At 40.4% G+C, this 16,604-nt stretch overlaps 1 protein-coding gene across 4 annotated transcripts in view; it reads right to left on the reverse strand.

Annotated features, from left to right (window-relative positions):
• The window catches only part of fgf13a (fibroblast growth factor 13a), a 129,173-nt gene that overhangs the window by 36,847 nt on the left and 75,722 nt on the right, over window positions 1-16,604 (reverse strand). Inside the window, exon 1 of one of the 4 annotated variants that reach the window (XM_088080949.1) lies at window positions 188-279. The exons of the other annotated variants lie outside the window; for them this stretch is intronic. Coding sequence (XP_087937075.1) covers window positions 188-218 — 31 coding nt within the window. The 5' untranslated portion in view covers window positions 219-279. Of the gene's footprint in view, window positions 1-187; window positions 280-16,604 lie in introns of those variants that run through there. 4 annotated transcript variants of the gene reach the window in all.

Below are 16,604 nucleotides of genomic sequence, written 5' to 3' on the forward strand. Positions count from 1 at the left end.
TCACCACTTCTCAACAGAAAAAAAATACAACTTAATGCGTCTAACATCACTAAAAGCCACAAACTCATTTTTGCTCAAGAAAACACACGATTCTTTAACTTAATAACACTTAAATATAGTTTAAAGTTTTTAAAAAAAAAGACCCAATAAATGCAGCGCAAGTTCAAAAACAAAAGCAGCCTCCTACCTGAAACCGATTTTCTCAGTGGAAAAGTCATGATTGTTTACGGCGAAGCCAAAGCGGTGACTCGGATACTTGCAGGCGTTGAAGTGAAGGCGAGTTAAGAGTACATTCAGCAAAGTTCAAACCATTGTCAGACAACTGTCAGAGACGTAGTGGAAGAGAAAGCATCGAGGCGTGGCCATCAACAGGAAGATCATTACAGGACATTAGCGACATGCCATTATGACTTCTAAAATGCTCATTAAACATTCATTTAGAGGTCTTGTTGATCCGGCAAACACGGGGCGTGTGTCCGCTGTATTGCTGCGGCCGGATTGAAGAAAAGTGATCGAAAATGCAGGCTGGGTTTGTGCTTCCTTCTTGGGGCAGGGAAGACTTTGCTCTCATGTTACAAAAAAAATGATGTAAAATGATCCGATAATGCGTTGACTAAACCGGTTATACAGGCTCGTCCACTTTGGACGGAAAAATATCGATGTACAATCAGCTGAGACAACATGCATTAGGGAAAGTGTTTTTTTTCTGTTTTTTTTTACAAACACAGTTCTCTGTTCTGTAAAACTGTAGAAGCACTTGTTTACACATCGCGCAGCGAATACTCAGATAGACCAAACACTTGTTAATCAACATCAAGGCATAAATTACTGTCAACACAGTTCATGAAGTGTGCTTTCTTTGTTTGCTTGTGCAGCTCTATTTCATATCAGTGCAGTCAAGTAAGGCGTGTAATTAAATGCAGAGCGCAGCAGCTTTATGAATGCACTGTATGTAACGATGGACTAAACGATGAGCTCTGACATACAGTGAGGCTTACAGTGAGGTTTACAGTGAGGCTTACAGTGAGGCTTACAGTGAGGCTTACAGTGAGGCTTGCAGTGCATCAGATACTGCTGAGGTTTGGTGTAATCTGGCGCCCACCGACAGTGCACAGCTTTGAACACTAGATGGAGCAAGTGGACAGGATATCAAGAGCAGCTTATTCACCCTGAGGAGAATATCCACCAAGAAAACTAAACTCAAGCCTTTATTAGACACGAGCCTCTCTATGCAGAGCATTCAGACATGAATTACTCTTTTAATCACATTACTTTAACATGCAGTTGAGCTTCATTTAATGTGACGCCGGTGGTTAGGAATCAGAAAATGACCTCATGTCCCTGAAATCACCATTATCCACAGAACAGGTCTTTTAATGACCGTATGCATAACCTCCGCTATTCAGATGACCAACTCTAAATTCACAAACTAAAACAGAGTGGTGCAATTTTGTACAACCAGGACACACAAATAGTATTTAAGGGTATAACTTAAAACAGTATAGACTTCTGACTTTTGTACAGACCATGACAGTATATATTTATAATAAAAATACCTATCTGCATCAGAATGAAAAGACTAATCAATGAAGTCACCACCACAAAGCAAATAAATATTTCCTACAGAGACTGAGTGATAACACAAGATGCTGACCAGTCAGCCATGCTGATGAAAGCAATATTTATGATTATGTGTACTGAAACTAGATAGGAATTTAAGTAGTTCATGGTTGAATGCCAATATATTGATTTACAAAGGATGTGGGTTAAATAACATGAGACTGGAGAGATAAAAGCATTTGTTTTCCTGTTTACTGTCATTGATGTTTTCCATAATGGCATGGAGGGAATCTAACCTTTAACCCAGAGGTAGGCAATTTAGGGCCATGTGGCCAGCCAACCATAACCTAGTGCCGGGGGAGGGTCCCATGGAGGTCCAGGCTAAGACTGTCCTCAAAGTCAAGAAACACCCCTGCATACACATACATATTATTTATGTTTGTTTACTAACTGGCCCCTGGTTCTTTGTTATTTTGCAAAAGTGGTCCCTGTGAAAAGAAAGTTGAGGTTCCTACCTTTAACCTTCCACAGTCTAAGAGAAAGCTGCGCTATCGTTGAACTGGGCTTTATATAATCATCATTATTATCATCATCATCTCAAGAACAGCTGGTGCCTTAATATCTACCAAACATATCCACACAGGGAGATCTTTACTTTCCTAGGATGATTACAAAGTCACAACAGCTTTCCTAAAAATAGGATAATTCCAACACCTAACCTCAATAAACACACAATTAAACATTTTAATTGAAAAGAAGACAAAACATGAGTTATCTTCTTTGATATGTATGATTTCATGTTTTACTCTGTTCTAACCTCAACTTCCTTAATGTAACACTGTTAGGCTTTTGCAATCAATACTGCAAAATGTTCCAATTTCCTTTATCATCGTCTTTAGCTCACAGATAATGCCAATTTTACAGGTAAAAAAAAGCCTAGAACTAAGACAGTTTCAGTAGAGCTATAGACCTTTCATGTACATAAAATAAATGTGGTTTTTCTAGCCATTTTTTTGTGCTTTTAGCATTAAACTCATGTTACAAAAAGTGAACTTAGCTGTAATACAGTGTGACACTAAGTTGAGGTGCTTAAGAGATTTTATTTGAGAAATTTGACAATCACACATAAACTAAAATCAAAGACAAAATATTGACACTGATAAGATATTAAATAACAATAATTATACCCCGGCTTTTTTTGAACTATTTTATGGAATTAATATACGTCACACATGTCACATGCATCATGCAAAATAGTTGGTAACTTTAATTAACAGACATAGTTATTTTAACCCACACTATGATCTTTTTTCCAAATCTACCCAATTAGTTTTGTTGCCTTAAGGTAAAGTAGTTTTGGTGACTAAACCCATATTTCCTGTGAAACCAGAGGTTTATTTGAAAACACTCTATGCATGTAAAGAGCCGTAAGTGACGTGCTGTCCCTGCGCATCCAAAACTTACATTGGATGGGTGCCAAGAACATCACAGTTTGGAGCGGAGGGCCACTGACCAAGCTGCAGCACTTTATTTAAATTAAAAGTGAGAACATGTATCGTATGTGCCATTGAAATGTCTGTAAGTGTAAGTGTAATGTAAGTGTCTTGAAATGTGATATAGTTCAGGATGTTGCTATACAGTCGACATACTGTGGTCCTATCCTGTGATATATGTTAATACTGCACTCTGGAAAACCTCTATACAACCTGATTTCCGCTGCAGCAGCAGCAGCAGCAGCAGCAGCAGCACAGCATCCCTGCCTGGTTCTATCTGATACCTCTAATTCTGCCACGAGCAAACACAGACAGACAGATCTCAACACCAGCAGAGGCAGATCCCAGGTTTTGCTTCAGTCCTCCCACTACTGATAAACCTGGGCCATCACTCAGGCAGACAGTGTGGCCCTTCAGCAGGATAGCTCGGTTTATCACTGACAGCTAGGAGGACAGAAAGAGGTGACGAGAGTTTGGCTGCATTGTACAAAAGTGACACTAATCAAACACCTAAGATGACACTAAAGAAAGTGCAAATGTGTAAAGGCCTGATAATGTCCGTCATGCCGTTTGGGCTTTTCTTAGCAGCAGCCAAGCTATGATGGAGGAGGAAAAATACAAAACAGTAGACAATGGAACAAGTGGAACTGGTGAGATAAGTAAAGAAGTAAGTCAATTTTTAAATAGACAAGAAGGTATTAAAAGAAAAATAGAAAATAAGAAGCATTTGTATATCCTAATTTCTTCTGTATCACTTGTACTCAGAAGTCTCTGAAGAAAATATAGCTCTTTTGTCTTTATTTTTTGCAAGACAAAAATAGGCTATAGCTATATTTGACTCATTTGAAGTCTACCACACACTCTCTGACAGCGTTCATTAACTCTACTGTCAGAAAATCAAACCCAGCAGATGAGACATGACGCACCAGTCGAGTTTTACCCCAATGCAAAAAAGTTTGTCTCAACAAATCGAGACAGAAGTGACCTCTGTAACCTACACCTGTAGACACTGTAAATACAGACAAGCCCAAAAAAACTCAAGGACATACATACACACACGCACACACGTACACACATACAGAAACTGCCTCTATGTTGTGTGTGTGCTTTGGTTGCTTGTGTAGCAATGTGCCATGGGCACATTAATTACTGTAGTGCCCCAGAATGCCAGTCTACTGTGGCCTCCCGGGGGCACCTTCACTGTACTGAACTCATACACATACACACACTGTACACACACACTCACACACACAGAGGGAGAGTGAGAAAATAATTGAGAACATCCAAAAGAACAGACCTCTCTCAGCTTCCATCATAACACAATTATAGTATGCATAATGTACGCAATAAACATCCACCTGTATCACAAGACTAGTGTCCGAAGCTACAAAACACATGGTAATTAATGTATTAACAACAGACCCGCAACTATTACTTTAATTTCATTGTCGATAACTAATTAATTAGTTGTTTGGTCTATAAAATGTCACAAAAGTCAAAAAATGCTAATTAGTGTTTCGCAAAACCATAGATGAGATCCTTAAATATCATGTTTTGTCAAAGACCCAAAGATATTCGGTTTATTGTCAGAGAAGAAAAGAAACTAGAAAATTCAAAAATCACATTAAATTGTTTACTATGCAAGATTTTTCTGAAAGCCAGCGTGTAGACGTACGCAGAAGAAATCCCGCTCAATCATATCTTTTGAAAAAGTGAGTGGAGGTGAATTTTTCTGCAGAGCTTCTGCCCTCTGCCCGTCTTATTTTCTCCTTTTTTTCTGTGTTTAGGATGTTTATGGGCGTGTACCCCCACAGCGCTTAGGTAAACTTTAAATATCTCAGTGCAGCTCTGGACTCCCAGGTGAGCTTCTCTGAAAATATAGAGTATATTTTCAAGAGATGCTCACAGCGACTCTATCTTCAGAGGAAACTCAGTGGCCTGGGTGTTAGTCAGCAGATTTTAGAATTAGTGTATAAAATTATGGTTGAGTGTTTTAACTTTTCACCTCCTTGCCTGGTACAGTCACCTAAACTGTGCATGTAAGAGTAGAATAGCTTCCACCAGTTTGAGCTCCTGAGCTCTGGGAGGCGCTATAGAGTCCCTCAGGCAACTAAAAATATATTCAAGAAGTCCTTTATCCTAAGTGCAGTCAATATTCTTAACTCAACAAATGTGCTTTACTAACTGCTTGTCTGATTTTTACTGTTGTCTTCTGTGTTTGATGAGCCGAAGACAAATTTGCACCCTGGTGGACAATAAAGACATGATCTATCCTTTTGTATTTTAAGGTTTATTTTACCTGGCAATCGTGTTAATAAGCAGTAGCTGATAGTGCTGCATTGCATATCTTTAAAAAGCTGTAATCAGAGGTTTTCTTTACTTTTTTCTGTGCATATTACTCAAACCATCTGATTATCAAATTAGTTGGGAAATAATTTCATAGTATTGATCAGTTGTTTTCTCAACCTTTTCATGTTATGGAGCCCTGAATTGATCCACATTAGGTCACTGACCCCCACTTCATAAGATTCAGGGACCTCAAATCTAAAAAAGATTTTGGTTGTTAAATATGATAAAAAACAGAATCCTACAGTGGAGGAGAAAACCGTGGAGGAAGTTTGATGAGAGTAATCACTATTATGACTTTTCCTCACATTGGGCTTACTTCTACTTCCTACTAATACTGCATTTATTATTAATCATACTTCCATTGCTATTATACACATATGGCTATTATTGTCACACACATATACTATAATATATTAATAAAACATACGTACTATCATAAGCTACATTTATTAATATTCATATTTTCCTTAACTGCTGAGAGGGTCCAAGGACAGAGTGATTTCACATGCTTTAAAGCCCTCTGGGACAAACTGTGATTTGTGATAATAGGCTTTATAAATAAAACTGACTTGACTTTACTTGACTTACTTCTATAGTGAATTCCATCCATCCATTTTCTTCCGCTTATCCGGGGTCGGGTCGCAAATAGTTAAAATAAACTTCCATTTCTCCCAATAATCTATATCAATAATCTCCCATTTTTCTGGCAACCCCTAGAACTCCTTCAAGGATCCCTGGGGGTCCCCAGACCACTAAAAACCACTAGTACAGACAACTAATCCACTAATGCAACTCTTATTAACAGCCCAATGTTAGATTTAGATTTGACATACGACAGACTAAACTGCAAAAAGAAGCATCTACGAGCTGGACTGTGAAATGGTTTATTGTAGAAACTGCCATTATAGAAAAGGCCCAGAGGAAGCATTTACTCTTCCATACACAGTTAACTGTTCAAACACAGTCATATGAAGAGCACCACTCAGCCTGCAAACACATCTAACTGTGCGTGGACATGGTGTCTTCACACAGACCCAGAAGGTCTCAGCCCCCTGCTGCTCTTTCCATCTCCGGCCACTAGAGAGCAGAGCGCCAGAGTTAAAGTGTGAGATCTGCCTGTGTGCTGCCAAGGTTGAGCACCGTGTTGACCTTTGTATTATTAAATATAACCAAACAATTAAAGCTATCTCTTCTTATTAATAACCCGAGGCTGTCATGATAACACCCAGGGTTTAATGAATTTTTTAAAATTCATAGAGAAAGCGGCCTCCAAGGGCAGACAGTGAATAAATGGGGAGGTTAACCTTGCTCGTGGTGTGTAATAGAGGGCAAAGTTGCATGCTAGGATTGTGCCACTGATTATATAGAGATATTAACTGACTAAATGAATATCTTAACATACCATTGGAAACTGCAGTGGCAGGATTTTTAGTTGCACCTCTTGAGTGAGGGGATGATGTGAAATATTATCAGGGGAAAAAGGAATGATCTGTGATAAGCTCGGAGGGTTGCTGCTCAAACCATTCAGCCCTTTGGCAGCGTTGTGCTGGCTGTCCGCTCTCTGTGCGTGCACTGGTACAGTAAATCCACTACAACATGCAGCATGCTAGGCCACCAGTGATACCACGCGTTACCATGGAGACTGCACATACGTAAGAGGGTGTGTGTGTGAAAGATAGAGAGAGAGACAGAGAATGTGCACTGAGGATGGGGGTTGCTGGATATTACAGAACGAGAAACCATAAGTCACTCAAGGATCCAGCAGAGGAGGGGGCTGGAATGCAGTCATGGCCGACTGCCAGACTCATGATTGTGTGATCTGTCCTGACCCCCTTTAGAACCAGAAGGCTGTGTTCAGGACATGAAAGCAAAGAGTCAGTAGACTGAAACTAGAGGACATTGGTCCCATTATTCCTTCCAGCGGGTAAACCAGGATGATCTTCACCTTGGGGACTAACTGTGTAGAGAAACTGCCCACAGCTCCACCATGAGAGCTAACATCAGTAAGGAATGTCAAGTCTTTATATCTTGGTTTGTTTCGGCATGTCAGCCCAGCGTGGCACAGATTCCTGTCATCATTACAACAGGTCTACCTGCATGTCTTTAATTGATGACGGCTTGTCTTATGTGGTGAAAAGCAGCTGATGACCCATGGTAGGCTTGGGCCGTTTCTAATTTTTCACACCTTCATACCTTCCCTGAAATTTCACCAGGGTATACAGTATATGACGGTATAACCCGTCCCCCCCTTCCCTAGACAGCGAGTGCATTTAATGCCTCAGCTTTGAGACTAATATATACACAATAGAAACACACAAAATGTTAAGAAAAGTAATATTCTCACATGTATTTTTCATTATAAAAAAGAGAAATACAACTGTACACCTTTTGAGTTCAACTTTCTCTCTGTGACAGAAGACTGACAAGACCAAATTGTCTCACTGAATCATCATAAATCACACTTCATACAAACTCAGCAGAAACAAAATAAAATGACCAAAACCATCTTGGTTACTCTTGCTATTAATGTAGTTAGTAAGTCCACTGTTCCAACAATCGCCAGCTCTGGTTTAGTCACAATAAATCCTCAGTTCAACGGGTTAAATGTAAAAATCATGCTGTTTTTCCCCTGTGCTGTTGTTGGCCACTGGCTGCTTACAGTCCTGTAACTTATCCCTCCACCACTAGGTGTCGTGCTGTCTTTCAGGACAGCTGCCTGTTCCACCAGTAGAGACGGAAGACTGAGAGGTGGTGCATGCTGTGCACTCAATACACTGAGATTAATAGAAAGAGTAGTGCCTGTATTTATGACATTAAAAAACATACCTTTGGGATTCTAAATATTCTGGTATACTGTAAAAACGTGATACCGCCCATAACTAATCCTTGGCTATAGTCCCTTATTATTTTTGCTCTAGTAGGCAGGTAAAAGAAGTTAACCCTCTGAAGGTGAGCTGTGTTTGCCTGTTGTCAGCATCTCTTCATCTAACATTTCATTGTGGAAGTTTTCCACTCATAGGCTACTCTTCCTCTCTGTGTTATTAGTAGACTTTTTTTATTGAAGAAAAGCTCCCAACAAAGTTCTGCTAATTCTGCGATAAACACTTTTAATTTCCTACATATTCTTCGCAGTGAAAGTCCCTAGTTCTTTTGTAAGGCACAAGCTTTTATTGTGAAGCAGCAAAAAAAGGAAAATATTGGGATTTCAATAACTTAACAGCGTACGTCTAAAAACGAACATGAAATAGTAAATAAAACGGATATTTAAAGTACAAACAGGGCGCAGGAGATAAACTTGACTCCATATCACAAAGATTGAGCTCAACGTTAAAAAAGGACTGAAAGCTGATCACACAGACTTTTAAAAACCTTTCTCTCTTGCAACACACACTCTTGTTTCAGGGGGAGAACGGTGGTTGTTGAGGATTGGCTGCGGTCGTCCAGATGTCGCTGCTACCTACTTGGAGAGGGTTGGGTGCCCTTTTGGCCCTACTCTAAAAAAGGTCAATCTCTGGCACGGTGCGACTTGGCATGTTAAAACTGATAAAGAAAATGCAAATCAGCACAGCATGGTTTGACTCAGCATGACCAAATGTGCCAATAGGACTTTCAAGCTGTGAAATTGTTTTTAAGCACAATTACCTCCTTTACATGCACCTTATTATTATTATTATATTATTATTATACTCTATTCACCTATATACTGTATATACACAAATATTTAAATTATCTTTATTTTGATTTCTATTTTTTCTCTCCGTCTTACTTTCATCTTTACCTTATTGCTTGTCATGCTTGTCTGTGTGCCTTGAATTGCCCCCTGGGGACAAATAAAGTTTTTTGAATTTGAATTTGAATTTGAATTTGAATTTGAATTTGAATAGAAAAGGCCCGTTAGACATACAGTAGATGTTACGGGTCATCAACTTATTATTATTTAGTGTTTAATCCTCATGTGCGTAAAGTGCCAGTGAGATTTTTCAAGTCATCTAATAGAAGCTAAATCTTGCTTTTAGTTGCAGTGAAAATAAGATAAAACATATATATTTATAAACATCAATACTGCGTTGATATCTGAGCTGTGTGCCAGTCAGCTCCTCATTAAACCGTCAAGAGTTCCATCTCCGTCTCACTATAAAACACCAAAACTAATTAGGAGCAGACAAACACAATGCCTGGCATTTTCCATCCAACCTCTCACCTTTTGTATTACAACTGGCTTCAAAGTCTTTGTCTACTGATCAGCGCTGCCATATTTTCCTCTGACACGGAGAGAATAGCTGCAGATATTTCTGTTACCCAAGTGAAAAGAACAATTCTATTTTGTACATCAATAAAAGCTAAATATGGCACTGAAACATAGAGCTGAGACAGTTTCAGGAGCTGAGCATCTGCCAGACACTTTGTGTCTGTTTGCTTGATAATGATACAAATAGACGAGGAGGTGCAGCTGAATAATGTTTAGATGTTTGCAGTCTGGACCTTCACAGCTACAGTCACAAAGTGCAGGAGGAGGTAATTATCATCTCAGAAGGTGACATTTAAATGAAGTCATGTTTGCTTCAACCTTTTACACAATATATGGTGTAAATATTTATACACTTATTTAATTATGTAAATATGACATTTTGACCACTATGAACTAGAATTGCTGCTATCGTGCTTTTAATAGGTCACTGAATTAAATTGAGGAAATTACACATTGACATTACACACAATCAGGAGGTTTTTATACAGTAAGTCCAAGAAAATGTTTACATGTTTCTATTCAACTGTCAACCGTAATCTGTTTACACATACTACCTACATTTATGTGATGGAAAGCTGGTTGAAAACTGGTGAAGTATCCCTTTAACAAAAATCTCTGAATAAAAGCACATATACTAGTGAATCTGTTTACAAAAGCTTCACTGTACAATCTGTCTCTTCTTCATTTAACTCCTTGTAAAGAGCATAATTTAGCTGCGAAGCATACTGTGGACTTTCACGTGCTATAGCTTCTGCTCTGTTTGTGTGTGTGTGCGTGTGTGCCTGTGTGCGTTTAAGGCTGTAATGACGTGGAGAAATCTCAATCAGAGGCACCAAACGGTGTGTGAAATGGCCAGAGTTCAGACAGCAGCCTGCTCGGAATGACTAATGCTGCACCAGCGATGCGCTCTCATTACCCCGCGACACAAGACTGTAAAACTACAGGCCACAGAGGCTCCCCATTTCTCGTCCTCTAACCAGCTGACCCCTTTTTTCTCCTCAGACTTCAAACACAGAACATGATACTTTACTAAAAAGCTGTAGGCCCGAGACCTTAAACACCCTGAAGCTGATTCTCTCTGATAATAACAAAGTGTGGCTTGTCCTCTTTGTTCCTCAGGTGAGCAGGAATATGAAAAAGAGGCACTCAGGATCGCTTATGAAACGTCAATGAGGTGATGTCAGCAGGCTACTGGTTTTGTTTGGGCCACTAATGGAAATTGAAATGTAATGTGTGTGTACGTGTGTGTCTACCAAATGCATGACCCTGCAGGTCCCCTGGGGGATTGTGGGTGAATCATAGCCAATGTTGTCGTAAGCCGGAGGAAGGTGGCTAAAAGCCCCTGTGACTGATTGCTGTGTGTGGAGACTTAGACAGTTTAAATACTTTGAAGAGCAGCAGGTCTTACATAACTAAAGCCACATTGTGAGGTTGATTCAATAAACAAGACTCAGGTCAGATTATAGGAAATGCAGTTTTGCTGCACGAAAGGCAGAGGACAAAATTCAAAGTAACTCTCAAGCTTACAATAATGACATTTTGTACATAATATACAATACACAATCAGCTTTTGTGCACATGAAGTCTGTCTCTGGGTTAGCTACAGGACATAGTCTCTAATGCCACATTACTTTTCCATCAGCCAGATGGAAGATAAGATCATAGCCTGATGTCTGCACACATGCACTTGTTTTTAAAGGTAATTCAACAAGCACACACATGCATAATAGACACACACATGCGCACACAGGCAGTCAGCCCACCAAATCTAATAGGAGTCTCTAAATGCCTGTTATCAGAACAACATCCAGTATCTATCATTGCCAGCATCACAACAGGAGGGAGCCGGAGGAGGAAATCAAGTGCGGGAGATGCTCCCTTGCCAAAATGGATGACTGAACAGTAACATGTGTGAATCATAGATGGTGAGTCAATGGAAGCCCTTTGGCAATATCCATCACGGTGGGGAAAGCTACAGAGAGACGGCATTTAGGAGTTGAGAGACCATAAACAACAACAACAAAATCACTTTTATTCCCTTTCAAGTTATCCCTCCTCCATTAGGCAGAACACACCCAGGAAATGGGCTCTCGTCACAGTGAAGAGGGACATCTGGTATCAAAGAAAAATCAAGGAAGTGTGCTGCAGCCAAAATAAAGACGCTCAGACTTTCTGAAAGTTTGTATTAATAACTCGGTGCTAATTATACCCCCGTCTAGCAAGAGCAGTCTTAGTCCCAGAATACAGTAAGTGAAGTGATGTTGTCCTACATATCCCTTCCAGTCTGACACATCAAGGAAGGGGATGGAGTGAGATTAAAGGCATCATCTCAGACACCAGCTGGCTTAAACTGTCTACTTACTGACAGAGACACAAAGGGAAGCTCTGAGACCGGCACGAGAGCACGAGGTCATGTTCACAGCTTTTTTTTAAAGAGCTGCTAACTTAGGAGACATTGTTGTCTTAGGTGATGGACACTTCTTAGCGGGGATGATGAAAGCGCGAACTATTCTTGAAACTAAAACGGCTAAAATGTGTCTCGATTTAGACATTGCAAGTGCTTAACGGAGGTGAAAATATTTCACATCTCTTGTACTTACTTGATGAGAAGAAACGCTGACTCCTCTCTCAGTGTTCTCTTTCATCCAAGTATTTTGTAATAGACCCAGAGTTTATCTATTAACCAGGTCCCTGTCCTCAGAATAACCCCATTACCTCCCCTGTCTGTCTTCAAGAATAACTGTGAATATTATGCAATGAGGTCAAAAATGTGCAGTTCAGCGAACTGGGTTTGAACATTAATGAAGCTCATTTAGTACGGCCACACACTCTTTATTTCCCCTGCCACTGGTGCATTTCCTCGAGGCAGGTATTGGGTGTTTCATTCCCCCTGTGATGTGATGTCTCACGATGCCTGACTGCAGATCTGAGACAGGGAAGCTGCTCGGAGGAGAATGGGTCTTCATACAGCATGCAGTGAATGGTCGTATACAGTGTACATCTCTGGTGCTACACTTGAGCTTAATCTGATTACGTACACAAAAAGATGAGAATGTGTGTGAAGATGCCAGTGTGATTGTATGGCTCAGATTGGCATGGATTATTTCAGTGTACTTAAAAGCCCAATGTGTTAGCTGGAACTGATTGACTAAGCTTGAAATGACACGACAGCAGACACGATGACTCAATTTATGGGAGTGGGTGGGTAAATAGGTCATGTTCCCTACCCAGACTATCCCACTTTTCACTTTCAGCCCCTGTGCTTGTTAGTGAAGCCAGCACACAGAGAAATCAATGGAAACATAATGACAACGGATGGTAGTGGACCAGTGTTTGGAATATAACAGGTGGGAGGAGCTGTGCAGAGCTGATAGAGAACCCTACAGAGGTATGAAAAAGTAGGCCAAAACACAGCAGTAAAGCAGTAATGGCTCTCTGTGGTCCGTAGTAGGCATATAATATGAAATGCAACACTATTAGAGAATAGCATTCAACTTGTAAATCATTATAAAGCCTGCAGTAATAACAGAACATTATCCAGTCCCTTTGCGGACATTACATCATGCCAAGAAATTAATACTAGCCACCAGCCAAACGCTTAGTAAATATAGTGGTAACAGGTAACCGCAGGACTGTATGTGGAAGCAGTTCTATTAACTTTTGAAAATATAGCTACTAAAAAGAGAGAAAAAAAAAGAAACTAAACTCCTTGACATTGTTCAGACGGCCAGCCAAAAACCATTTTTTTTAGAGATTTTAGATTAGATTTTAGAAAGTCTTCAAAATGACAAAAGACAAAGAGGAACCACAATTGGACAGTTTAAAATATGATTCCAATCACATTTCTACAGTCTTTGGAAAGATGCTGGAATAAATAATCACTACTTGACAGCGTGATTGTTTAACAGGCGAAATGGGCGACAAACTAGATACCGGATGCCACGATGGAGCCTATTCATTTCCATGGAGTTACTCAGCTGACGCCCAAAAAGTTTTTAGCTTGCTGGTTTACTTGCGCAGTTTGCGGCCCGCTAAATATACGCCATAGTGTTTCTTGCGCTGGCCTCGCCCATAAGTTCCCACTCGGCTCATAGACTTAACGTTGTTATGACGTCACAGATCTTTAAATCATTTTCTCAGCTTGAATTTTGCAAATGTAAAACCACCATGCTTCACAAATTCTGAATAGGAAGAGTCATAATTGACCTTGCTTGCAATTTGACGTGTCCCGTCAACAGTTTTACAGATGTCTCTTTTATAATGGTGGTCAATGGGTAAAATGCCTTTTGGGCTGCAGGAGATATTTTCACAGCAATACTGCGAGTGACTACTGGGAAAAATTGGTCTGCAAGGCTAAGCTGCCTTTGTGCCCCGGTCCTAAAGTCATGTCATCAGTGTGCTGACGTCGTAACTGACACCTACGTGGTTACCACAACAACAAATGTCGATATGTTGGTGATGTTTGGTCTCAATACAATTTGATCACCTTTACTTTAACAGGTAACCTCATTGAGACATGGCGTTTCATTCTCAAGAGAGACCTGGTGAAGACACAACAGCAATATAACACAAAGTTACAGACAAACAGGATTTGGCTGCATTCTGAACGTAGCCTGTCTATGCTTGTCCTTGTGAAATTGCGACCCCTTTGTCTCGTTTTGAAAGGCTTCCCAGATATTAGAACATGTTCAGAGACTATAGATCAAAAATCTACCAGTGCTAATGTCAAGCTAGACTACCAAATTATTGTCATACCATCCTTTCAGTGCACACCTTTAATTCATACCTATTCAATGTGTAAGCAAGTGCCACGAACCAAGAAAAACAACTGTGGCCAACTGATCCCTTCAATCCAAAATGTGACTATTCTTAAAAGTAGTGCAGCAATTTATATGTCTTCCTCTGTTTGATTTGGGCTGCAAGCAGTTAAATAGGACTGAACAGTGTACAATATTCATGCTTTCTCCTATCCCGCTGCCTTTGTGAACCCATTAAAAAGGATGAAGAAGGATCCAAAAATTCCAAAGGCAGCACGACAGAGTCCTTGCCGCAGTGCATGTCGTGTGTGTAACGTAGGCGTGTGTGTGTGTGTGTGTGTGTGTGTGTGTGTGTTGTGAAGCCCTGGTGAGAGAAGCATCAGGGGGATTTTGAGGTAGTTCTACCTTCATCTCTGTAAGAATTTATTGGCTGACTCGTGAGTCCCACCTGTTTATAGGCTGAGCAGAAGATTGTTCATATGTTGTGTGTATCCCTGCACTTGTACTGCATTGTGAGGACATTTTGTCCATTCCTCGCTACTTCAGACGACTGTTTTGAGGTTAAGACTTGGCTTTTTTGTTAAGTTAAAAGAGAGGCAAAGTTAGGGTAAAGGTCGTGGTAGGAATTTAGTTACGATGGTTAGGGTTAGGGGCTCAGGTCCTCACAAGTATAGATGTGTGTTGATGGGTGACTGTGTATGCTGAAGTGTGTGGAGATACAACTTTATGAGTCTTGCCTGCAGAGGAAAAAAAGTAGACCCGTCCTCCTCCTGCTTTTTATATATATATTTTTTACTCCTGCCACCTGTCAAGCTTTTAAACAACCATGATACTGTACCTCTCAAACCAATCCTGCAGCATCCACCTCTCCCCTGTCAATCCTTATGCTCAGTAATTTTATAACATTCATATTTTCAGCCTGAATATTTTGCCAGAGTCTTCATTAAGCAGCACAACAGGTGTGCAGAGAGTGTACAGAGTTAGTTCGCAACTTCTGCATTCTCAGCCAGTCTCAGTCTCAGCCTGTGCAGTAACACATGGTTTCTATTACCTACTAATTCATAAGATTGTCAGTTCATGCATTCTAAGGGGTCGCACACATGCTGCGTTTTTAACTGACTGGAAAACACGAGGTCAGGCGCTGGGTGCTACTCGTGTCAACTCCGTGCCAACTCTCAGAAATGCAGCAACAGGTTGCATCTGAGGTTGCTAGGTTACCATAAACAGCACCATATCAGAGCCTCTCACCAGAAATGCAGAGCTGATCTTCTTGCAGGTGTAAGTGTGTATTGGGTCTGAAATATGGTCCATGGGAGAGATGTAAAGCTCAGGTTATCCCTGCATTCAAATTATGAACTTCTCCTCTTGATATGTGCAGAAGATAGTAAAGATATTTGCTGGCTGTGATGGGTTGTTCCTTATCACATGACATGTAGTGTGCGCTGCTCTGTTCCAAAAGTTTAACTCTGTTCATCTCATGGAAAAGTCTACTGCCCTGAAAAACAGGCGCATGGGAACACGTGTGTGTTGTGACGTCGGCGTGGCTAATGAATGCGCCTGCCGCGCATTTCCATTGAAAACAATAGAACAGAGCATGCAAAAGATTTAGCATGTGTATGGCCCCTAAAATGGTAGAAGTTGTACGTTCAGTGGCAGTTTTATTGATTATTATGGACTGATTCTAGTGGAAAGTCGTTTCGAGTCAAAAGTCAAATGTATTTGCCTTGCAATGAGTGTAGTGAAAGAGTAGTAGAATACAGACAATCTGACTGAGGTTTAAGTTCTTTGAATGACCGAGCTCCTCCTTATGTCAGGCCCTACAGCCGGATCGCATCCATGTGGGATGCAGTGAGTCAGAGGTCATGCTTTCACATGACTGAATGATAGCACTGAGCCTGCCGCCACCGATTGAAGGATCAGTGTAAATGACTGGGCCCACATCATATTACTAAGGCTAAGTTCCACCAAGCAGCAGCTGCTGTGGTATTTTGTGTCTGAAGCTGAAGTAACTTCCGCAAACATGCATTTATTTATATTCAACAAGTCAGAAAAAGTTTTTTAAATACTGCTGCATCTGATTTGTACAACACTGTCAGAAAATAACCATTCCTGAATGTCTGGGCATGACCTGTGATATGCACCATCATCCAGGGTCAATGTGTGTGTTTTGCAATTGAGAAGATAACATGGGGAGAT

Source organism: Plectropomus leopardus, chromosome 8, assembly GCF_026936395.1.
Source record: "Plectropomus leopardus strain MGB_pleo_1.0 chromosome 8, ASM2693639v1, whole genome shotgun sequence".
In the NCBI taxonomy this organism is placed as follows: domain Eukaryota; kingdom Metazoa; phylum Chordata; class Actinopteri; order Perciformes; family Serranidae; genus Plectropomus; species Plectropomus leopardus.